The sequence below is a fragment of the Ammospiza caudacuta genome, chromosome 16 (assembly GCF_027887145.1).
Source record: "Ammospiza caudacuta isolate bAmmCau1 chromosome 16, bAmmCau1.pri, whole genome shotgun sequence".
Classification (NCBI taxonomy): Eukaryota; Metazoa; Chordata; class Aves; order Passeriformes; family Passerellidae; genus Ammospiza; species Ammospiza caudacuta.
This window is the reverse complement of record NC_080608.1, coordinates 18,524,351-18,549,295: the sequence shown is the minus strand read 5'-3', so window position 1 is coordinate 18,549,295 and position 24,945 is coordinate 18,524,351. Positions and strand designations below refer to the sequence as shown.

The 24,945-nt window shown below is 42.7% G+C and overlaps 2 protein-coding genes across 2 annotated transcripts in view; both read left to right on the top strand.

The window, feature by feature from the left end:
* The first annotated feature begins 340 nt into the window (after window positions 1-340).
* On the top strand, window positions 341-9,721 carry CDC23 (cell division cycle 23). Its single transcript, XM_058815303.1, has 16 exons — window positions 341-471; window positions 937-1,009; window positions 1,891-2,028; window positions 2,300-2,342; window positions 2,704-2,809; window positions 2,896-3,028; window positions 3,989-4,166; window positions 4,253-4,350; window positions 4,566-4,647; window positions 5,230-5,383; window positions 5,513-5,632; window positions 5,982-6,057; window positions 6,333-6,394; window positions 7,239-7,317; window positions 7,416-7,535; window positions 8,405-9,721. The coding sequence occupies exons 1-16, from the start codon at window positions 344-346 to the stop codon at window positions 8,573-8,575; spliced, it is 1,761 nt and encodes a 586-aa protein (XP_058671286.1). The 5' UTR covers window positions 341-343; the 3' UTR covers window positions 8,576-9,721.
* A 601-nt stretch (window positions 9,722-10,322) lies between these two features.
* JAKMIP2 (janus kinase and microtubule interacting protein 2) overlaps window positions 10,323-24,945 on the top strand; it is a 36,572-nt gene continuing 21,949 nt past the window's right edge. Inside the window, exons 1-6 of the mRNA XM_058815654.1 lie at window positions 10,323-10,440; window positions 20,315-20,578; window positions 21,183-21,680; window positions 22,882-23,091; window positions 23,974-24,072; window positions 24,785-24,931. Coding sequence (XP_058671637.1) covers window positions 20,450-20,578; window positions 21,183-21,680; window positions 22,882-23,091; window positions 23,974-24,072; window positions 24,785-24,931 — 1,083 coding nt within the window. The 5' untranslated portion in view covers window positions 10,323-10,440; window positions 20,315-20,449. The remainder of the gene's footprint in view (window positions 10,441-20,314; window positions 20,579-21,182; window positions 21,681-22,881; window positions 23,092-23,973; window positions 24,073-24,784; window positions 24,932-24,945) is intronic.

Genomic DNA, 24,945 nt, shown 5'->3' with positions numbered 1-24,945 from the left:
GCCACAACCGGCCAATCAGGCGGCACGGCTCCTGCGCGCGGCCGCCACAACCGGCCAATCAGGCGGCACGGCTCCTGCGCGCGGCCGCCACAACCGGCCAATCAGGCGGCACAGCTCCTGCGCGCGCCTGGGATTGGTCACGAGACCTCTCGCCCTCGCCCAAGCAGACGACTCCGTATAGGGGCGGGGGAGCGCAGTGCTCGAGGCTTTGATTGGCCGGGCCGGCAGGCGGGCACGCAGTGTGCGGGGCTGCGATTGGCCAAAACGGCGGACGGGACTGTGATTGGTCGGGCTGGCTAGTGGGCACGCAGTGTGCGGGGCTGTGATTGGCCGGGCTGGCGCGATGGCGGCGGGGGCAATGGTGGCGGCGGCGGGCGGCAGCGACTTCTCGGATCTGCGGGAGATCAAGAAGCAGCTGTTGAGCGTGGCGGAGCGGAGCCGCGAGCGCGGGCTGCAGCACAGCGGGAAGTGGTGAGCGGGGCCGGGCACAGCTCGGCGGACCCCGGGCTAACGTTCTGTGCCGGGAGGGAGGATGGGACGGAGCTAGGTTTGTTTCGTCTCGACAAGAGGAGGCTCGTGGGTACCTCATCGTTTTTTGCAACTCCCTGAAAGGAGTTCTCAGTGAGGCGGGAGCCAGTCTCTTCTGCTGTGCCGGCGGGGAGGGGACCAGAGGAAATGGCCCTGAGTTGAGATAGGGGAGATTCGATAAGATATTGGAAAATGTTTTTTGAATGTTCAGGTGGTCAGGCACTGAAATAGGTTTCTCAGGGAGGTGGTGGAGTCACTGGAGGTTCTTAAGAGGTGTCTGCATCTGGCGCTAGATGATGTGGTTTAGCGATTACACTGGTAGTGCTGGGCCGACGGTTGGACCTGGTGATCTCACAGGTCTCCTCCAACCTCGATGATTCAATAATCCTACTGCTCTCTTTCCCTCAGGGCTGCTGAACTTGCATTCGCCCTGGAGCCACTGCCACTGAGCGAGCTGCCGCCTCCGCCCGTGCTCACCGAGGTACGGGCCCAGGCTGTGCTTGGGGGGAAGTGGCTGTGAGCCCTAGAAGGTCTTGCAGCTCGTGTGGGTGGGCTGTTTAATCTTAACTGTGGAGGAAAATACGTGATTGCAATCTTCCAAATCCCACGAGCGGGATCAGCGCTGAGCTCCGATCTTGCCATTATGCTGGGAACATCCTTTCCATAGTGTGTTCAACAGGGCCAGAGAGCTTAATGTGCTTTCCCAGATGAAGGCATTATCTGTTGCTGTGTCCTAAATGAAGCACTCTGTGAGCCAAATTTGAAATCATATGCCTGCTAGTTTATTTTTATTCCTCTTTACTGAGGTCAAAATTTATTTTAATACCAATTATGTTTTGCCATTAAACTTGTGCTTGCTAAGGCACAAGAGAAACAAGTTGTGTCTCAATCCCCACCTCTGTAGGAATACAGTAGAACTCAGGGGTGTGTGTCCTGGTGAGTTATAGAAGTGTAACAAGTCATAAATGCATTTCAAGGTATAATTACCAAGGAAGTGTTCTCTTGTATGTTAGCAGATTAATATTCTCTTATGTGGAATTCCTGAGTAGATTTCTTGTTTATGGTTTTTCATACCAATTGAACAGCTAAGCCTTGCCTTCTGGCAGCTTGCCACAATTTGTTTCTGAAATCTCACCATTTATTTTAAATGTTCTTAAATAGTCTGTACTTGTTATTTGAGAACTCTAGAATCGGATCATGTGAGGGAGTGGAGGAACTTTTCTGATACTACTGAAACCATCTCTAAAGGGACAAACTACATTTTTAGCTTTTGGAGCAATTTCACTGCTATGTTTGTAACTGTGATTTTCCTAAAGTATGTCAGAGCTTCTTGGGTCTTAAAACTCTTGTGTGTCCCTGCAGGAGGATGCTCGTGATCTGGATGCCTACACGTTGGCCAAGTCTTACTTTGATCTCAAGGAATATGACAGGGCTGCCTACTTTTTACAGGGCTGCAAGAGCCAGAAAGCTTACTTCTTGTACATGTACTCCAGATACCTGGTAAGGTAGAAAAAGGGTTGCCTCCTAGCACTGAACTCCTCTGCTTCCGACCCCTCCCTGGCATATCTTATTTTTTTGCTTATTCTTTTGCTTGGTTCCTAGTGACCACCTTGAAGTCCAAGTTCTGTGTTGGGGTAAAGAAAGATAGAGCTGTTCTTTTCAGAACTGTGCTGTCTGTGAAAACTCAGTTTAAACACTGCTGCAAGTGCTGCAGCAAACACAAGAAAAACACTATTATAATATAATCTTGGATTTTCTTTCTTTTCCACAGTCAGGGGAAAAGAAAAAGGATGATGAGACAGTTGATAGTTTGGGTAAGTCTCTTGTGTCAAGAAATGCATGATGAGATAATGAAGCTTTTGCTGTTGATTCTTCTTGTAACTCATCCTGGGTCTATGGCTTTCCCCTCTATTTTTTGGATAATAGGTTCTGTAACATTATTTCTTTCTTTCTCTTTCAATTCATTGGCTTAATTACAGGTTGCAGATTTTCATCTCTGAGGGGTCCTCTTTTAAACTGGGTGACCAGACTAAGCAATTTTCTTTAAAATGGGGAACATAAACACAGGCTGGGAAGCCGTCATGTCAGTGATAATTCTGACTGTACTCTAGACTTGGCATTGCTGTGGTGAGACTCCTTATTGAAAGCTAGCTGTGTGACTTTCTCTTCATGTAGGACCTCTGGAAAAAGGACAGGTGAAAAATGAAGCTCTACGAGAATTGAGAGTTGAGCTCAGCAAGAAACACAAGGCACAGGAACTGGATGGATTTGGCCTTTATCTGTAAGTGTTGGCACGTATTTCTTAAATATTTGTGTGGATATGCAGAATTGCATGATTCTTGTCAACCTGATACTTTTTTTTTGCAGGTATGGTGTTGTGTTGCGGAAACTGGACCTGGTGAAAGAAGCAATAGATGTGTTTGTTGAAGCTGCTCATGTTCTGCCTTTGCACTGGGGAGCTTGGCTGGAACTTTGCAACTTGATTACAGATAAAGAGATGGTAAAACTTTGGAGATACCAAGATGTGGTAACAAAGCTCAAGAGTTTAGCCTGATTCAGTGACCAGTGTTTCTGTTTCCACAAGATTGATGTTGCCCACTGCTTCATTCTGTGAGACACTGTCAGGCAAGGCAATCCATGACTGTAAATTATGTTGTAAAATCCTCTTTATCTTAAATAGCTTGTTGTGCTGTAGCTTGAAAATCTTATACAGGCACGACTAATTTCTTATCATTCCCCCACAAAGTGGTTTAAGAAATTTCCAATTAATGTATTTTTGGAAGCAATTGTCACTGTCAGGAGTTATCATCTTGTCACATGAAGGAGATCCTCCTAAGAGGTGTGCCTTTTTTATTTTTTATTAATCTGATTCTAATTCCTCAGTTATTGAGCACTTCTCATAGCTTGAAAGGATATATAGAATTGCTACGTTCAAAGCTGAAAAGATAATGTACAAAGCCACATAGGAGGTGAATTGTATCAGGGAAACTAACTTCAGATATAAAACCAAAATAGATTATTTTTCTTTCTGTATGGAATTTGAGTCCACTTCTGGAATTCTTCAGTAAATTCTGAATGATGAAGTATTTAAAACAGTACTTAAAAAATATTTTAAAAAGTGATGGAGAAGAGTGTTACCAATTTGTGGAAAAAGGAAGTGCAGTTTTGTTACATAATTTTGAGTCTGCTTACATGGTTCATTGAAATTAGTGTTACGATATTGATGTTTAAACATAGGAAGAAAGTCTGAATTTAATAGCTTCAGCAAGAGCCAGGTAATGTCATATTTGAAGGCAATTTCTTCCCTGATTGACCAAATGGGTTTAAGAAAGCGACTGCAGGAAGGCCTCCTACCTCAGGACCATCTACTAAGTCATTGGAGGGAAGATAATGGATTCTTTGCGATGTGTATCTTGTAGAATACTTCTGATTGTCATCTCTTTTCTTTGATTCTTGCTAGCTGAAGTTCCTGTCCTTGCCAGATACATGGATGAAAGAGTTCTTTCTTGCACACATTTATACAGAGCTGCAGCTGATAGAGGAAGCTCTACAGAAGTATCAGTCTCTCATTGATGCAGGATTTTCCAAAAGCACTTATATAATTTCTCAGATTGCAGTTGCCTACCACAATATAAGAGGTCAGTGACACTAAGTGGGAATGACCCCCTTAATGCAAACTGGGCATTTATAGTTGTTGATGTCCCATATGCTGTTCTTTCATCAGATATTGACAAAGCTTTATCGATCTTTAATGAGCTAAGGAAACAAGATCCTTACAGGATAGAAAACATGGACACTTTCTCCAACTTACTCTATGTAAGGGTAAGCATTCTTCCTGTGGCCTGTTGGTGATGGTGTTTGTTGGAGGTATGTTAAACATTGGCGAAGCAGCTGGTGGTGTCTGGCCTCTCTGAATACTTGCTCTCCTCTTCCCAACTCCATGGAAGAGAGGCACTGTATGCATTGCCAATTGTTTACTGCAATTTCTTTCAAAGCATAATGTGCTCTCTCATTACTTGATTCTTTTGTTCCACTAGGGCATGAAGCCTGAGTTGAGCTACCTGGCTCATAATCTCTGTGAGATAGACAAGTACCGTGTTGAGACCTGCTGTGTAATTGGTGAGAGCCAATTCTGTAACATGTTGTTTTTACATCTTATTTTGCTGCATGTAGGCTGTGTGAGGGAATCTTGGAAACACTTGTGGAAGTGATAAGCTGGCAAGGCAATTAAAATCGACGCTTTTTGAATTTGGATTCAGGCAGCCTGAAAAGCAGACAAAATGACAGAGTACCCTTTTCCCTTATTTCTCTCTGAAGGCTGCTGTAATAGTACTGGGGTAGAAAGTAGACCCATGTACCTAAAAATCCCTTTATAGTCTTCAAACTCCAGTAGAAATAGTTGTGTGTCAGGAGCAGGAAATTGATTTCTTAGATCATGACGCTCCAAGGCGGTGGAATTATAAATGGATTGGTTGGTACAGCTGGAAAAGGATTGACCAGAAGACTGGTGAACAGAGTGCTATTAGGTCTCTTGAGGTTTAAATTAGTTTTGTCTTTATGAGGACTCTTTTAAAATTTGTTAGGAGGTAGTAGATAATACACATTACATCATTTTTTCTACTTCTCTATCGGTGTTGGCTTTTTTTGTTGGTTGGTTGTGGGTTTTTAAAAATTATTTAAATATTATGCCTTTTACTTTAGGAAATTATTATAGCTTGCGTTCCCAGCATGAAAAAGCAGCACTCTATTTCCAGAGGGCCTTGAAACTGAATCCTCGTTATCTAGGAGCCTGGACACTTATGGGACATGAGTATATGGAGATGAAGAACACATCTGCAGCTATCCAGGCTTATAGGTACCGCTCATGTACTGCGCAAAATTGTGTTTGCTTCTGAAGTAGTATCTTCTATTTTTTCTTAGTGTTTTTGCTGGTCTTGGTTTTGATCCTGAATTTCTGTCTAGTTCATCTCCTTTTCATTGACAGGCATGCAATAGAGGTGAACAAAAGGGACTACAGAGCGTGGTATGGCTTGGGGCAAACCTATGAAATCCTCAAAATGCCATTTTACTGTCTCTACTACTACCGACGGGCCCACCAGCTCAGGTAGAGTTGAGAATGGAGCCGTGTTTTTTGGTCTTCATTCTGACCTGGTTGATTCTGGCTAAGGAATTTACATGCAAGAACTAAGTTGGGGAAGGAATAAAACATCTATGCTTTGTGATGTGTGCGGTCCCACTGTTCTAAATCCTTTTAGTTGTGTTAACTGTTAACAAAAGCTTTGTCAGTTAAATGTTGAGGGTGACTGGTCAGGAGTAAGAGTGATGCTTTATGCAAAAGGATGACAGACTGCCAGACGTAGATTATTTTTTTCCCTTGACCAACCCCCATCTTCCCCTCACTCTGAGATCAGCTGGCAGTCCATTAAACTACCTGAAGAATTGCTCTTTTACAGACCAAATGACTCTCGTATGCTGGTTGCTCTAGGAGAATGCTATGAGAAACTCAATCAGTTGGTGGAAGCTAAGAAGGTGAGAACTGATGTGTAAGACTAGGGTGTCTTGCAGAACATTGGGTGAAATTGCAGCAAAATTGTATAGCTAGTGCTACCTAAACTCATTGGCAGTTACAGTTGGGGAAGTACTGCTGCAGTATAACTAGAGCAGCTGATAAATAAGAAGTGGTCTACAGATACATGCCCTTTTTGCTGACAATCCCTGTAATTTTTTGTTTCTGATTTGCATGCTGGAGTCATGAACTGGACTAATTTTTGTGGCATGCTTCACTGACTTTCCTTCCTTGACAGTGCTATTGGAGAGCTTATGCTGTGGGAGATGTGGAGAAAATGGCACTTGTGAAACTCGCCAAGTGAGTATGTACCCTCACTGAACTGTCACGGTTGTGTTGAATGCAAGTCACACTTTGATACCTAATGATAAAATACAGAATGTAAACAAGTGGAATTGCTGCTAGCTAATATTACTTTTGGAGCTGTGTAAGAATTGGTATCTTTAGGGCTGTAGTGACTGCAAATTTTGGTGTCCAGCTTTATCTTTGTTTCCATCAGGATAACTAGAGAGAATGATAGCATTATGTGGGTTGCAAATGACTTCTGAACCTTAGGTGTTTTGAGCATGTAGTACTAGCAATTGTATTTGTTGTATTGCAACTTAAAGCAGACCATGACAGTACATGATGTATAAAATTGTAGCTTGGTTTTATTTTTCCTTTCTAGTATATAGCTGTGACATTGAAAGAGGTCTAATGTGAATACTGTGACATCAGCACTAATTTTGTTTTGGTGGGGATAAAGCAGTATGAAGTGGGAAAAGCGAAGAGGGGGGAAAAAAGGGGGCAAATGAAAAGTGAAACTGCTGTACAAATTTGGATTGTAGCAGGGGAAGAAGGAGCACTGGAGGAAATAGTGAGTAAGTAGAATGGCAAAGGTCTGTTAAAAGGTTTAAAATGCAACAGAATATACAAAGGCTTCTAGCTGTCTAGTCACTATCTGACTGCCTCTCTGTCTGTCAGCATGAATGCAAACTGGATCATCTCCTTCCACAAGGGGTTGTACATGTTGCATGTCCTGCAAATTCTGAAGGAAAGGACCTGGCTTTAGTCCAGGTCAGGGTGAGCAGGTACATTCTTACAGACCAAGAAGGTCTTCAACAGGGCAGCCTTGTTCCAGTGACCCACTTTTTTCCTTTTGTAGGTTGCATGAACAGCTGAATGAATCTGAACAGGCAGCTCAGTGCTACATCAAATACATCCAGGATATCTATTCCTGTGGGGTAAGAAGATAGCTTGGGAATAAAAGGAGAAGTTAACATGGTATACAGCTACTTAGGAAGGCACTTAAAAATGGTGTTTTATACCCCACTCACTGTAGGAGGTAGTGGAGCACCTGGAGGTCAGTACTGCATTTCGTTACCTTGCCCAGTACTACTTCAAATGTAAGCTTTGGGATGAAGCCTCAGCATGTGCTCAGAAATGCTGTGCCTTCAATGATGTGAGTACCTGCGCAGTCTTTAGTGCTTCTTTCTTAAGGGATCTATGACCTTGATCTTGGCTCCCCTCAGAGTGGAAGGAGTCTTCTATGAATAAGGGCTGTCTGCCATACAAGTTGCATCCTGAATGGTGGTTGTTATCTATGCCTGATCAGTTATGCTGAGTATGTTTGATAAAAGTCATGGAATGTGGTATAGATAGTGAAACTGAACCATACCTCATTGGAATTCACTAAGTAAAAGAATTTGAAGCTTCAAATGGCAGTCTTAAAGCTGCTAAAAATATTGGTGTTGAGGTAGTGGAATGGTCACAAACTCCCACACACTGTGTAGTGGTGGTACTTTCAAAACTTTTTTCCTCATCTTCTTTGTGTAGACGGTGCAGAGAGTATAATAGTACTTGGGTTTTGTGTGCAGCTTCATACTCTGTGATGTTATGTATCTGTAAGTGGGCAGTTTGGGATTTTTAATTTCAGCCTAGCGGTAGACACTAACCATGAGTGCAGGGTGTTTGGCTTATCCTTGACAAAGCTGCCTGGAGCTCTCTCCAACCTGAGTTCACCTTATTCAAAGTTTTCCCAATCTACTTGCTGGAATATTTAGACAGCTTCAGTGGTTGGTGGTTCTGTTCTCTGAAATACCCAAGAAACACACCAATCAGGAGTAAAAGGAGGAAAGACTAAAATGAAAAAAAGTGACTTACCTTAACATTTCTAAGGAGCAGAAGAAAAAAGAGTTGAGAATGGCTTTTATAGCTTGTAGCTTTACAGAATGACAAGCTGCTTTAAGTTACACTGCTTACATACTGAATTTGACCCAGAAACCATCCATTCATAGTTGTACTGTTCTGTTTTCTACAAATTAATTTCAGACTAGAGAAGAAGGAAAAGCCCTGCTGCGCCAGATCTTACAGCTTCGCAACCAAGGAGAAACATCATCCACAGATGTTGCCGCTCCCTTTTTCCTTCCGGCATCATTGTCAGCCAACAACACTCCCACACGTCGTGTCTCCCCCCTCAATCTGTCTTCTGTAACTCCATGAACAATTCTGATACTTCTAACTTGTGCATTGGATGTGACATTGCAAGTGGGACATGCAACCACTTCTTTCTAGGGAAATTCCTCCTTTTGTTGTTGCCCTCCCATAAAGGGAAGGAGTTAGCAGAGTCCACAGCTGAAGAGAGACGGGCCCCAACAGGGAAAGGGGAGCCTGATGTCAAAGTGCCTGTGCTGCAATGTGAGAACCTGCTCTACTTCTCACCAAGTCATTCCAGTCAGAGGGCAGACATGTCCCACTACACAGGACTGCTAAGTGAGGCATTTGGAAGAGCTGTCTGCTTGAGTTAAAATACATTTTAAGTTTGATTCTGCCAGGTTACCTCTGGTCTTTACTGCACTTCTTTGGAGGACCTCTTAGTGGTATCACTGCTGTCTTCATCAGAAACTATTACCCATCTGTCTACGTAATGATTTTTGCTTGTCTTGAACTACACAGCAGTAGAAGAGGCACTTAGAGATAGGTCCCATGGGTATGTTAAAGGTTTGGTAAATGTCAGAGGAATCCCAAGTAGCCTCAGGTGACAGCTGTCTGAGTTCTCACTGTAGATCTGATGGATAGTTTTGTCTTTCAGTAGAAAAGCAGTTGGGATAGCACAATTGAAAAATAATGAAGTTACAGTTCTTGGGCTTTATGGTTCAGGTTCCATGTGTACTGTAGCGATGGAATCAAATGAACTAAAATGGATCATTTTGTTAAGAAGGCAAAAAGATAGTTATGCCTTTGTTTCAGAATTTATAGCCTATAAATTTACAGCCACACCCCTATGTCTGTGGCATGACTTTAAATGAAGGACAAAGCATTTATAAACCCTTCCCATTTAGCCATAGCTTCCTGTGTTTCATGAGACCAGTTGTACAGGTGGGCACATCAGGAAACCTGGGTCACAGCCCTGGGCTCTCTGTACAATGCATTTGCTACATTTCCATGGAGCAGAGGGAACCCATGTTCTTAGTTCTGGGCATCTCTAGAAATTACTGTCCTATGTTCCATAGTATCCATTCAACAACCATTTCTACTGCAGATGGTTTTCAACAGTGAAACTGGATCGTGATGTATTTTTCCAAGAACTCTGCTAATTCCATGCAAACCTGAGGATATCAGTGAGACCATTTATAAAATTGTTGTCACTAGGGTACTGGAACAATCAAGCAAATTGTGCTTGATAAACTTGGTACTGCCTCTCTGCGTGGGGATTAATGTGCTGGTGGATAAACGAAGAGTGACTCGTGTCATTTACTTGTGATTGTGCAAAGCGTTTGATACTGTGGCTTCCAGACAGTGTCCTTGTCTCTAAGCTGGAAAGACATGGATTGGATAGGTGGACCCCAGGGTGACGAAGGTCACACTCCCCACTATAGTGGCCATTGACGTGCTGTCCAAATGGAGACTAGTGATGAGGTGTGTCCCTCGGAAGTCGCAAGGCCTGGGGCGAGCTCCAGCTTGAGGCCACGGAGCCTCCGGACCCCTCGAGTCACTGTGGTCCGAGGGCGGTGGTCCGAGGGCGGCGGCCCTTCGCCCTCAGAGGCTGGCTTGTTGGGGCCCCGCCGCCAGGCAGTGCTGAGGGAGCCGGGCGCCGCTGGCACCCCTCAGCCGGGCGGGCCGCGCTCCCCGCGGCGCTGCCTGCGCTGCCGGGGCGCAGCTGCGGCGGGGCGGGCGGGGCTGCCGCAGCCCCGGACCGGCAGCGCAGCCTCGGCCGCGGGGCGGCGGCGGCGGGGCGGGCGCGCGCCCTCAGCGCCGGCGCGCAGGAGGCGGCGGGGCCGGTGCGGGCGCTGGAGCCGCCGCGGCGGCAGGAAGATGGATGCGCCGTGCTCGTGCCTCGCCGCTCGGCGTCTTTCCTTGGCGGCACGGTGAGCGGCGGCAGCGGCCGAGAGGGTCGCCCGAGGTGCCCGCGGCGGTAGAACAATGACCGGCCGGCTGCGGGCCCCGGGGCGGCGGCGCGGATGGAGGTGATGGACGGGAGGGGAGCGCGAGCGGGAGCCAGCGGTGATGGAGAGGAGATGGCGGGAGAGGTGTGGCAGGCGCAGCCCGCAGCCGCCTCAGCCTCCCGCCGGCCCTGCACCATTGTATGCCCGCCGGTCATTGTCCGCCCGAAGCGAGCGCGGCGCGCTGGGTGCGGCGGCTGGTGAAGGGAAGGGAAGGGAAGGGAAGGGAAGGGAAGGGAAGGGAAGGGAAGGGAAGGGAAGGGAAGGGAAGGGAAGGGAAGGGAAGGGAAGGGAAGGGATGCTCCAGGGCTGGGGGCGTTCGGCGGAGCCCGGGCTGGGCCTCGGCGCCGCGGGGGAGCCCGAGCGGAGCGAGGCCAGCGCGGCCCTTCAGGCGCTCCCTGCGCTCGCTTCCACTCGCGATGCCTCTGTGCCCGCTCCACCGCTCCCACGGCGGTACGCAAGGCTTCCAGCCCAGCAGAATGTTCATAATTGCACCTGTACGTGTCCTGGGCTGTCAGGGCTGGCGTGTCTATGTGTGAGAAGGCATGCTGTCTTGCAAACACCGACCCTGCAGAGTGCATCTCTTTGTACATGCAACGCATGCCTTTTTCACAGCTACTGATGGAGGAAACCTGCCTCTTGGACTGGTGTGCAATTTATGCTTAAATTACTGGATTGCCATTCCTCAGTTTCATTTTGGCCACTTGCGACAGATCTAGAGCCTACGTTTGAGTTACCTTATGACACTAAATACTCATTTTATACTATTTATACATTTCTGCTTTTTGCTGAGAATGCAAATAAAAAATGCTGCTCATACCTTATAGGTTGGGAACATTGAAACATATTTTTAAAAATTTTTTTGACCTCTTGCAAGAAAAAAACCCCAGAGCTGCATTTTTAAAAAACATTTGCATTCTGATGCTGTCCTGTGCCTAACCTGTAAAGTGACATGTTGGACTCCCATTCTCAACATCTCTGATTTGCTGGGTCAGATTCTGCCGTGGTGCAGGTATCATGCTTGACCTAAGCATCAAGGTAGCCTATCAGGAGAATGTTTTGTTCCTTTTCAGGCAGTAATGTGAGGTTTATTGCTTCTGCTCTGACTCAGGTTTTGTTTCTATTGATCTGGCCTACTGCTCTGCATAGGAATTTAAAACCCAGGGCTGCTGTGCTGTAAATGGTACTCAACGTGGCTCAGACAGAACACCTGCTGATTTAAAAAGGTTTTCTAGGAATGGGTATGATTTTGGTGAAATCTGGGAGTGGTGAGACAGTCACTGTTGAACAGGGCACAAGACACAAGTACTCCGTCAGTACTTCTGTATCAATTAAAAGATGCCATGGGCACCTCAATGCAAGGACATCAAACTCTTGAGAGTCGATCCAGAGCAGGCATGGGGAAAAGGCTTCAGGACAAGGATTAGAAGGAGCAGCTGAGGTCACTTGTTTTGTTTAGCTTAGAGAAAAGAAGGCTGAGGGGTGACCCCATCACAGTCTGTAGCTTTCTCAAGGGGGTCAGCAGATGGGGAGGTGCTGATCTCCTCTCTCTGGTGACCAGCAGTAGGACACAAGGAAATGGAATGAAGCTGCATCAGGGGAGGTTCAGACTGTACAGTAGTATCTGCTTCACTGGGAGGGTGGCTGGGTACTGGAACAGACTTTCCAGGGAAGCGGTCAGGGCACTAAACCTGTCAAACACCATCTGAATGATGCTCTTAGTCATGTGGTTCAGTATTAAGTGGTCCTGTGAGAAGCAGGGAATTTGACTCAGTGGTTCTTATGGGTATCTTCCAATTTGAGATACTCGGTGATTCTACTCAAGCTCTGTGGTTTGAGCCAGTTCCACCTTTGCTTCTACAGGAAGCAAAATCCCAAGGAGAAGCCTCAGGGAGGAAAGGCTGGAAAGTTTTTGCTGGGATTTCCATAGGAGTTACCCAGAAGCTGTTGGTGGATTGCTCCTTTGACTTTGTCTGTTTCCCAGAACTGTGGCAGTTTGGTGGTCTGCTGAGATTCCCTGCTTTGTCAGCAGAACTCCTAGCAGAAAGGAGTAGACTGTCAGTGTCATACTGCAACCTCTCTGACTTCCTGCTCTCTGACTGACTCTTTTGGTAGTGCCTAAGATAGAGAAATATAGCTCTCACCTTGGAGATGGTTTTGAGCCAGGTATTTCCAGTGTCCTCTCCAAGCCTAAGTTCAAGCTCTGTGATACTGCTAATGCATTGACTCTGCCTCCTTTCTGAGAACCTTGCCACTGTACTTTTCAGTGGCTTTTGATAATCCTTCTGCTTTCAGAGGCCATTCCCAGCTAAATAATCTTCTGTGTAAGAGCTTTGGTATCCTGCACATTAAGAATTGAACATAAGGTGGGTCTTCTGTATGTATGGTTATGTATGGTTGTGTATGGTTGTATTTTATGGAGGTGATTGGCTATTTTAATTGGTAAATATATGCTGGGTTCTGGTAGACTTTTTACTTTCAAGACTTCAATGTAGCTGTAAAGATGCTGCATAAGTTCTCTGTCATTACAAAGCATAAGTGACCTCAGAGTATTCAAGTCAGGAAAATGCTGTGAAATGTAACTGTAGAATGATGCCCAGAATAATTTTCAATGTTGATCTCTAATAATTAATGTAATAGTTGGTACTGTGGTTTAGAAAGTTACAAAAATAGTCCTCCAACTATAACAAAGGTGTGGGGATGGATTCCACTGCTGTAAGGCTGGTATAACTCAGATGTAGCTTGAGCAGTTGAAATCCAAGTAGTTTGTTAATTATAACCTCTGGGGTTTTCCTCTCTTCTTTTTAACCAAACTGTGAGAGCCTGAAGATGCTTTCACTACTCAGTCATGGTAATTTTTAATAGTGGTAAATATTTTGCTTTCTATTGGCTTTGTGAAGTTGTGAGGCAGCAAAATAACCCTTGCCAGATGCCTGAATTTTGAATTACTTTCCAGTGATGTTGTATCTTCTACATCCATCAGATTTCTCTTTAGTCTTTGTGCATGGCAGTGCAATATTTGTACTACAAGACTGCAAACCAAATGTTCTTGGTTTAAAAACCAAATTTTAAATATTATTTCTTAATAATCTATATTAATATATATTATTATATATTAATATTATTTGCTTGAATTTATAATTACATGTTTGCATTATGTGTTTTGAAATCAATAGCTTCCAAGCAGGTAACATCTTCAAAGCTCCTCTATGAATCTATATTCCTTCAAGGTCGGGTCTTTGTCAGATTATAGCAAATTTATCTTCCCATCTTCAGAGATGGATTCCTGCTTCCTTCTCTTTATAGATCTGTGCAAAGCATCTGTACAGTTCTCTGTCATCAGCTCTCAAAATCCAGAATCTATGAGGGTAGAAAAACGTAATTTTGGTAGTACTTCTAGTTTCTGTATCTTTAAAGTCTGTTTGAATTTCTCCTTTAAAATATGAGGACTAGAAATCTTTGCTTCAGGAGGTAGGGCTCTAAATAGAAAATTCAACAGCATGCTAGAAGAACCATGAGAAAGCTCTGTGGTGTGGCCACACTGAACATTGTCAGGTCAAATGAGTGTAAACACAGCTTCTTTGGAAATGACACAGCAGTGTGGATCATAGTCTGCAGTTTGGTCTCTGAAACATCCAATGAACTGGAAAGGAAAAATAAAACATGGAGTATTTTCAGGAACATGGGCTTTCAGTTCTTCTCGCTAGAAGTGGTGATGCTGTATGGTTTGCTTGCCATGCATTTGGATCACTGTGGGTTGCTGAGAAACCATCACTCATCCTGTAAACTTTAGGATCCCTGCTTTCTCTGGAAGATCGTACTTGGACATCACATTTTCCTGTGTTGAACAGTGTGCATCAGCCATGGTCACAAGAGAGGCAAAGTGAACTGATGTATGTCACCATCCACACAGTGGCATTTCACCAGAGGCACACAAGTGCAGCACACACTTTAGTACACAGCTATGCAGTGAAACCTTCTTAGTTAAATTTAACAAATACCAACAAATAAGGAATGTAAATGAAGATTAGATAGACTACAGTTCTTTTTCTAACTTTGGATTAAATGTACTCTAATAAATAATAAAGCAGACTGATTGCTTGAGAAAATTGACTTGACTCAGTGCTTGAGAAAATGGTTAGGCTAGAAGAGCTAGTCTAGTATGGCAGATCTTTTAGTTAAAAATGATAATACAAAGTATATAAGCATCTCAGATTATTTTATAAAAAATAATGAATTATTTGAATTAATTGAGGGCAGCTGATGCTAAAATGCATGTTGGCTCACATTTTTATTTTGTGCATTTCTTCCATCTCTATCCAGAAGGTAATATCTTCATCCCATACTCCATTTCTCAAGCTATAAGTTTATTTTTTGAAATTGCATATTACAATACTCCTTAAAGTGCTTAAGGGAAGGACCTGTTAAGCCTTACATTGCATGGATTGTAAACAAAGAGCCTAAATAACATGGAAATTAAAACTGAAAAAAAGAAAAAACAGTTGTTGAAAATCGCATTGAGGTACCAGGTGGTTTAGGGTAACAGTAATGAGTGAGCATATAAAGTTGTGAGAAATGGTAGAGTCAGGGCTTCTGGATTTTTTTTCCCCTGTATGTGCGCTGGTTTGCTAATATTCACTAAGCTGATTTTTTTAGTGGGTGCAGAAATACTTTTAATTTTTCATTTCTATAATGTAAGCAAAATACTAAGAACTCTAAATGTTACACGTGATAGAAATGAATGAGAATCAATACTGTACTGTTTGGCATGTATTTGGGGGTAGACATGGTGTACAAAAATTATGAAAAGACTTATAATGATGTTAATACATAACATGCACTTAGATTTTCATGAACATGAATGTGATTTTTGTTTTATGTTCTGTAATTTGTAGGTAAGTCCTTGGTTTTTTTTTTCCCTGTATTTATTTGTACTTAATATTTAGGGTTCTGTAAGATGCTCTATTCTATCTCTGTGCATTGGTGAGGAACAAAATGAGATGCAGGCATTTTTTTGAGAATCTGCCTAATTTAATGTAGCCCTTAATAATATCCCCTTTTCATGTCCCCTCTCTGACAGGAAATTGTGCTCAGTTACAATAAGTCTTAGGCAAACAAAGAGTATGTGGGGACTGTTGCACTGGAAAAAGATTGGATTATTTACATCTGAAAGAATAATTGTGCTGGTTACTGTTTGGTAGCTTATAACTTAAGGAAAGACTCCGTAATTAATTAGGAAGCGCTTTCAGGAATAAATCTCTTAAGTTTTGTGTTTGTCCAGTACCTGTTTCAGAGGCACACTGGAGAGCTGACAAACATCTGTGCCTTTGCTGTGGTTCATCCCTTCCCCAGCTATGTCCAGCCAGGCTGCTTGCAGATCCCTTCTGCATTATGTCACGGATTTTTGTGGGCTGCAGCGTGACCTACATGTTGCTGTTGCCTTGGAATATGCGGTGGGTGTCTGTGACCAGCATGGTAGCCTATGTTAGGTGAACTCAATGAGGATTTAAGCATTGTCCTTGGAAATTTATTTGAAATTATATACAATAGCTTAATGCTCATTCAGATCTCTCTGAAATTGCTATAGAATATTTTTCTGGTTTCAGCCTTAATAAGAAACTGCACGTTCTCCTGAATGCCTTATAATTGGAATGTCTTAATTTTTTTTGTGCTTTGTCACATCATGCATCTCAGCTGGATCTAGTGACCAGCATCTCAGCTGGATCTAGTGGGTGGTGTTTCATGCTTACGCCTTTTCCAGCTGAGAAATCAGTTCATCACCTACTTATATGGGAGGAGAGTGCTGCTGCCCTGGTCATCATAATACAAATGGAAGCTGGTGCTTTCATTTATAAAGCAGCTGTAAAATCATCCTGTAAATTTTCAGGGGTACTTTTTAAATAGTAAAGTGTAAGGACAAATTCTACATTTAACATGAGTTTCACTTTATTCTAGTTGTTTATTTTTCAAGTTCTGTTCGTCCCATTATGAGCAGAGCTACCTAAGTCAGCATGTATGGTACTATATGGTATGTTTTAATTTGGATTGTTTTGTTGGGAAACAGGCAAAGCATGACGGGTACTTTTTTGTCAGCTGAGCTGTGACACTGGTGGAAAAGATTTCTGTTCTTTCAGACCATTCTTAAAGAGTTCACAGCCTGTAGGGATGACAAAGGAACATATCTTTCCTCATATGATAGAAGGGTAAGATTCACAACAATTTGCAAATGAGAAAAAACTATTGCTTGTAATGTTTTTATTTTTAGAGGTATTTTGAGTCTAAAAGATGTATAGAAATGACTAATTAGAAGACGTGTTTAGATTTCTGCTAGAAAGTTAATGTGAAGAGATAAACTGCTAGTTTTGATCTTGCTGAACTTCCCTGGTAATGGGAACATCCATACTCTTTTCACAGAAAATGGAAGAAAAAGGCAAGAGGGATACAGGACACATGAAATTAGAGCAATGTGTACATGAGGTTCTTTAAGGCATTGAGAGCAATAGAGTGGGAGAAGAAAATACATTTTTTAAGCTATATTGAACTGCAAGTTGATAAGAAACTGCAAGAAGGTAGTAATCTAGTTGGAAGTAAGGTATTCAAACAAAGAAGACAGTTCATTGTAGAGATAATTGTATTGTTAAAAGTGAATACGGGAGGCCAGAGTACAGATTTTTTTAAAAATCTGATGCGAAACCAATGTCTGTGTTTATCGGCTGTATCAAGACCTGAGGTAAAAATGGCAAAACCTTCCAAAATTAACCTTATTCCTTTAAGTAGAGAAATTACTTAAATATCTGACAATTTTTAGTAGTGAATGTAAGATACCTTCCTCTGGTGTCTGTAAGCCAAGACGTGATCATTCATATAGCCTTAGAAGGAAAAGGAAGGGATTTCAGGAGAAGGATATGGGGCATGGGCTTTCTCTCTGTTGTTTTCTTGTTTATATGCATTTCAATTAAATAAAACAGGGTTTTGTTGGGTTGTTAAAATCGAATCAAGGAGAGGCTGATACAATGAACTCCATGAATTGCAGTGTTTCTCTTCTAGGTGGTACATGTTGTCTGTTGGTTGAATGTGATCCACTTGCATAAAATAATGCGCGAAGTACAAAACCACCAAAATGTTTTGTTAGGCTCCGATCTTGTAGTGAACGGAGCAGGTTGTTAGAGCTTGTCCTTGTTCTGACAATCCTGCCATTCTTAAGTAGAGCCTCCAGTCAGTATGCATTTGCATCTTATGCCGAAAAGTACTGATTCTGAGAAATGTCCACTTGCTTTTAGGATAGGGCAGGATTTTCTTCATCACTGTTAGTGTTCTCTGTGTGCATTGTGTTATGCCAACTTCTAGGAAAATAACTGTGTGAGGAAGAGACAGATGGTATTTTAGCCACAAAATACTAGAATATTGTTTTAACAAATCTGCTTAGCTTTGCTGCGGGTAACAATAATGCTTCTGTACCCTTTTTACTGTTTCCATGGAGTCATCAGCTTGGATAGGGCTTTTTTGGTTCATGTTTTAGAGCAAGGGCCAATGGTAATTTTAGCATGAGCAGCCTAGCAGCACCAGATTCATCGCGTATTCCTTGTGTAGAGCCTCATATCCAAGGGATATTGTGAGCTCAGTTCAGAAGGTATTTTAATATTCCTGAAAATTATTATGGTGTTGATTAGAAATCTAACTAAAATACAGTGATTTTTGTGCAGTCAAAATCAGAGGGTGGTTAGGATTTGTCCTGAAGAGCTGTTTGTCAAGTCTGAGCTGAGTTTTTGGGTTGATGTTGACATGTTGAATTATGATAAAATACTAAAATAATGTAACTCATGCTTTTAATCACAGTTTTCATTTATTATGTATTTTGTTATGTGTCGTAACACACACAGAATAGTATGCAATAATTAGGGGTTGAATTTTATTCTGAAAAAATGCAAAACATAGATGAAACCTGGTAAATAAAATCCAAAGCAAAGACTTAATTTAGGATTCATTCAAATCCCACTAGGCAAATGAGACAGATTTTGGAGGCACAGGGAGTTGGGTATTCCCACTGTTGCAGTAATGGGATTTAGCGTATGTTGAAATACTATTTCCTTAGAGTATTGCCTATGGCCAGATCAATCAACAAGCGTGAATCCAGTCTGGCTACTGGAATTTCCAACAGGTAAGCATTTTAACTCCTCCTCTAGTTCCAAGGGATTTTCACCATTCTGCGGGAATAGAAAATGCCTCTCTCAGAATTGTTGCAGATTGTTGGCAGAGATGGTGAAGCTCAGAAAGGTCATGAGAATTTGCCAAGGATGAAAAAGCTTCTCATAATACTCTCATCATGCTTGCCACATTCTGAAGTTCTGGTTCTAGAGTGAGGATTGGGATCTAGAGCCACGGTGCTTTGATCAGCGGTTGTGATTTGGAGCATCCCCTCATGTTAGAGTTACCTAACCTGAATCACAGCTCCCTTTTTCTGATGGAGAGTTGGATCAGTGGGTTTCCAAATTAGCATGTTAATTGTTGTCTTGGCAAGAGCTGAAATGCTGGCTCTGGGCTCAGAGAAAAACAAGTTTAGATCGGAGGTTTTGCTTGTTCACATAGGTAAATTCTCTTCACAGTGGAGCCACTCTTTGAGCAGAACCAAATATCTGAGAGCAAGATGTTGGGAGGAGCACATATATGAGTTAGGGTTTCTATCTGCTCTTGCCCTCAGAAAGCAGAAAATTATAACTGATGTGTGGAAGTTTTTGTTGAGTTAAACATTCTTTCATATTTGGGGGTCTCTTCTGTTTTAACATGGGAAATGATAATTCTATTTATGTTTTGTACCCAAAGCAAATAAAATATAAAAAATTAATGTGCAACCTGACAATAAGGGAGGAAAGCTTGCCTGGAATCTAGCACTGGAGCAATAATTATTATTGCTGGGAAATTTCATCACTACCACTACTACACTGTGCTCTGTCCCATTCTTTGCAGTCTTAATGTTTCAGCGCTTTGCCCATCTCCAAACTGATATACCACATCTCCAAACGTTATTTCAGCTAGGGGCCACAAATGGGAATAATAATGCTATAAAATTAAAATGAATACAGGGATAATGATGATGTTTGTCCAGAATTTTATTTTTTACTGTTCATAACCAGATGTTAAAACCTCAATTGCTAGCCTACAGTGTGATATTGTAATTTCTTGCTTCATTTGTAAATTAGGATCTTAATCTTCCAAAAGGCGTAGGCATTCATTTCTCACTCCATGGGGACAATTTCTAGTGTAAACAGGCCCTTGCATGTTATTAGATTTCTGCTTCCACAGAGACCTGGAATGCTGATTGAGGACTTCACTTGCCTATTCCTCTTGTGACAGATAGTAGCAGTGTTGTGGAGAGTCTTTGAGTTTGGCACAGGATCTTGAACAGGATCAGGGGTTGGCAAGGGGAAGAGAATGATATTGTTGGTAGATTCTTGAGATTAAAGCATCTGGTTTGTGGTTACCTCAGACTGCAAGGATTGGAGTAAATAACCTGTCCCTTCCAGTCTCGTGCTCTCAGTAGCACAATCTTTATGGTAAGTGAACACCTCTCTTCAATGCATGGCGCCCCTTTCTGAGAACAGAAAAGGGCAAGCATGGAATTCCCAAAAGTGTGGCAGGCTGGTGTTCAGAAGCATGACTGTGCTGGGATCTGCCTTGTAGGTTTTCAGGCAAAGATTGCAGTGTTTTGGATATGGGAGCTCTCTGTTGTGTTCTGTAAGCATGTGAGCTGTCCCGATGCAGCATCCGCTGACAGATAATAGTACGTCTTATTTCTTAACAGGGCTTCCAAAGCAGCTGAGTCAAGGACCTTAAGGAATGTCACGCAGTAGTTGCTGACCTAACTGACACTGAAAGGAACAGAAGAAGATGGCAATCCATATTTGAAATAAACGTGTGGACTCTCTGATAAAAAACCATGTCAAAAAAAGGACGGAGCAAGGGCGAAAAGCCTGAGGCACTGATTGTTGCCCTACAGGCTGCCAATGAGGACCTCAGGACCAAGCTAACAGACATTCAAATTGAACTGCATCAGGAGAAATCTAAGGTGAGTGACAGTTCAGTTTTAAATAAAAGTGTTTGCTGAAGAAGGCAAACACGTGGAAAAAATAGTAGCACAGACTTCAGCAGAGGCCACACAACTCTTTCCTAAAAAAAGTGGTCTGATTCTTTACCAACTTAGAACATTTACTATGGATGTCCTATGACTTCTCTGGAAAAGACTCCATTTTACTGAGCTATGAGTTGGAGAAACCTCTGGCCCTCAAATGGAGCAGTATGTGAAAGTTGTAGGAATTTTGCTTTTTCTGAGCCCTCCAATTATCTGGTGAATTTGACTTCTGGGTTAAAAAGCTTTTACACAAATGCACACATATATATGGAGTCTTATTTCTGAAGGAAATATTAAAACTACATGTAGCATCATTGTGTGAGGCAGGACACCTGGAGAAGAGTGAGGTTTTTGTTTGAGTAAAGACAATATAATCTATGTGAATACCTCAGGAGCTGGCCTCTATTTTGTTTTAGGAGTATGGAGGATTGTCTAGGGTCTCAGTGGGGTTTTTCCTCAATTTGACATGGATGTGTCTGGGGGGGCTTGTTTTGATAATGTTACATTGGCAGCAGATGACTTTCATTTTATCTTAATGTAGGTTGCTAAGCTCGAAAGAGAAAAGACTCAAGAAACGAAGCGCATCCGTGAAGTGGAGCAACGCAAGCAGACCGTGCAGATCACAGAGCTAAAAGCCAAACTCCATGAAGAGAAAATGAAGGAGCTGCAGGCGGTGAGGGAGAACCTCATCAAACAGCATGAGCAGGAGATGACGAGAATGGTGAAAGTCCGAGACAGTGAAATCCAGCGCCTGAAGTCGGCGCTGTGCGCACTGCGGGATGGGAGCAGTGATAAAGTACGGACTGCGCTGACCATTGAGGCTCGTGAGGAGGCCAGGAAACAGTTTGACTCTGAGCGCCTTAAGCTTCTGCAGGAAATTACTGAACTGAAGTCTGCCAAAAAGCAGGTGGATGAGGCCCTTAACAATATGATCCAGGCTGACAAGATCAAGGCAGGCGATCTTCGGAGTGAGCATCAGTCCCACCAAGAGGCCATTTCCAAGATCAAATGGGAGAGTGAAAGGGATATTCGACGCCTGGTTAGTAATCAAAACAGTTCATGTGTTCTCTTAGGCCGCACTGAGTTTGCATTTTTTGTCTCTTAGCTCTTTCTGCGTAACAGATCTCTTGCAATGCAACTCACTTTGAAAAAGTTTTACAGATTTTGCACTGTCATTTGTCAGGAATAAATAGATCACAGTGAGTCAGCAATAACACTGTTATGGCAGTTAACAGCTCAGATTAGGAGTGTGGTCTAATCCATGAGGATCTGGCTCTCTGATTTGTTAATACATGCAAGGTGCAAAGGGTTAGATAAAGAGCATTTGCATCTGCACTTGCAGCTTTTTGGTTTTTCCAGCCTGTGTTATAGTGTCCTAAACACAATAAAACATGGCAGGAGAGGAGAAATCTTTTGGGTTGGCCTTGGTGCAGCCTTCAGTAATTTCTGTGGAAAATTAACAAAAGGAAGCTCACACCAGCAAAGGTGACTTGTTTCCCTGTGTCGTGGTTTAGAAACTTCCCAATTTGTGCTCCCACTTTGACTTTCCAAACCATACTGACACTTGCTCACTCCCTATTTCCTGCAGTGGGCTAGAGAGGGGAATCGGAGGCACAAAAGGTAAAGATGAGATCACAAATTGAAGTAAGAGCACTTGACTGGAAACAGCAATGAAATATGTACACGAGAGAGGAGAGTGACTTAGGTGCAAAATGGTCACCGTGGAGCCTCTGACCTGACCACAGCCATGCTACCCTCACCCAGAAGGGAGTCCTTCCCCCATCCCCAGAAAATGACATGAGATGGTATAGAATAACCTCTGGCTATTGCAAAAATTAACCTTGTCCTGGCCAGAACCAGGACACACTGTCATGCGGAGAGCTGGTCCTACTTGTAATGGTAGAAAGTTGAGCTTGAAAGTTGGAATTCAAGAATTTAGAATTTAAGTAAAATAAATGGGAATTTAAACTCTGAAGAATGATACCACCACCTTCCCCCCCTCCCCAGATCCACAGTCTGCATCCTAGAGGTATATTCTTGTGTTGCCAAAAGGCTCAATGAATGTGCTCCTGTGCCAAATTATGGGTATGGCTCAGACTGTGTTGTTTTACAGGCCTGGTGCAGTATGGTAGAGCAGATTTGAAGGGTGATCACTGCTCTTAAGTAAATCACACAATACAAATTGGAGAAATGTTGTTGCCTTCACATGGTAATACTGTTCTGGTGTTTCTTTCATTCAGATGGATGAGATCAAGGCTAAAGACAGGATCATATTTTCATTGGAGAAAGAACTGGAGACACAGACAGGCTATGTGCAGAAGCTGCAGCTGCAAAAGGAAGCTCTGGATGAACAGCTCTTTTTGGTGAAGGAGGCAGAGTGTAACATGAGCAGTCCCAAGAGAGAGATCCCAGGAAGGGCTGGAGATGGTTCGGAGCACTGCAGCAGCCCTGTATGCAGGTTTTACTGGTCTCTGCAAAACAGTAGCGTGGATGTGTGTTTCTTTCTGACATACCTTCTCAGGCCCTAGGAAAACATTCCCAGTCATTCATTACGGACAAGTTAATGTCCATAGAGTCTTCAGAGGGCATGCTAGTTGGACAAAACTTTGTTTTCATCAGTTGTTCTAGTCACAAATATAACACATCCTAAATAATCAGTGCCCTTTTGAAAGAATCATCGATGAACCTAACTACCTAGAACATGCATCCTCAAAACCAGATAGAATTACCAGGATGAGCAGGGAGGGGCAAGGAAAACACTGGGCGTGGAGAATCTGTGAGACCCTTAGGAGATCCTCCTCTTTGTCTGTTTCCCACAGACAGCCCTTGGGTGTCATTCACAAAGCACACAAGTCACTCATTGTGTGACTAAACAGAAGATGTTTACACAACCAATGCATATTTAAAAGCATATTTTCATATATACAAATGAGAACTAAGAAAGTGAATGTAATTGATACAGAAAGGGTTGTCCTAGCTTTTTCACCTGAGGTAGTGGCTCAGCTAATAGAAGCAATCTATAGGAAAAGGGAAGGAAATTTAGAATCTTTTAGCTTTTTTATCTCTGTCATACAAATTTATCATCTGTTTGGTTGTTTTCTCTTAATTTTTTTAATGGCTTAAAATTTTCAATTAAAGTATCCCCAAACCAGATGCTTTCTCCTTAACATATATATATATATATTTGCCAACATATTCAGGACTCTGAAAGTCCCTAAAGATAATTTGTTGATGATGACAGCTTAGGTTGACTGGTTTTTTTAAGGGTTCTTTTCCCAAGCATGTGTTTTGAAGAGAGTCAGTAGCTGTGTGACATTGTTGCCCATGCACAGGACTTGCGCAGAAACCAGAAGAGGATAGCAGAGCTGAATGCCACCATACGGAAGCTGGAAGACCGGAACACGTTGCTTGTTGATGAACGAAATGAGCTGGTATGTGAGCTTTTGCGCTGGCAGACAGAGGAGGTTGAGAGCCATGGGGAAGGGAAAGAGGGGGGGAGGATCCAAGGATAAAGCTGGGGATGAACATGCCTTGTCCATCCATCAGGCCCATCACTCAGGAGGCTGAGGAGGACTTTTTATCCTAGAATAAAACAGTAATGTAATAATAAAACGTAATTGAAATTACGCGAGTACAAAATCACAGCAGAGGTTGAGGCAGCAAGGCTTGTAGGACTCTGTGTGAATGCTTCTGTTCCCTCTGAGCGCACAGCATGTGCTTGGTAACTTACCTTGTACATGATGAGACTTACCTTGTAAATGAAATAATGTCTGTTAGGTCTGTAGTCCAGTATTTGACCAGGTTGAAAATACTGAAGTACTGAGTCTAGGAAGAATTGGCAACTTTGAATTGATCCCTTTATCTGATTGTCTACTCTGTGGTGATATCTGTGTGTTGAATCAGGACCCTGGCTATTTAACCTGTGTATATTCCTACTTCTCTGCTTAAGGATGAGGGTGATAAATTGAACTCCTATGGGTTTTTTTATTCCTGACCTAGAAGTCTTAATGCACTCCTTTCATATCAGTTTAGCCAGCTTCAATGTTCTTTATGTCATAATTGCAAAATAGATGTCAAGATTACAAATTAAACGTATATTTATGTGTCTCTCATGACAATTATTAATTGCTATTATCAATCCAGTTGAAGCGTGTCCGAGAAGCTGAGAAACAATGTAAACCTCTTCTGGAAAAGAACAAGTGCCTCACGAAGAGAAATGATGAACTTATGCAGTCTTTGCAGCGCATGGAAGATAAACTCAAAGCAGTCACTAAAGAAAATATAGAAATGGTTGGTACTGAAGA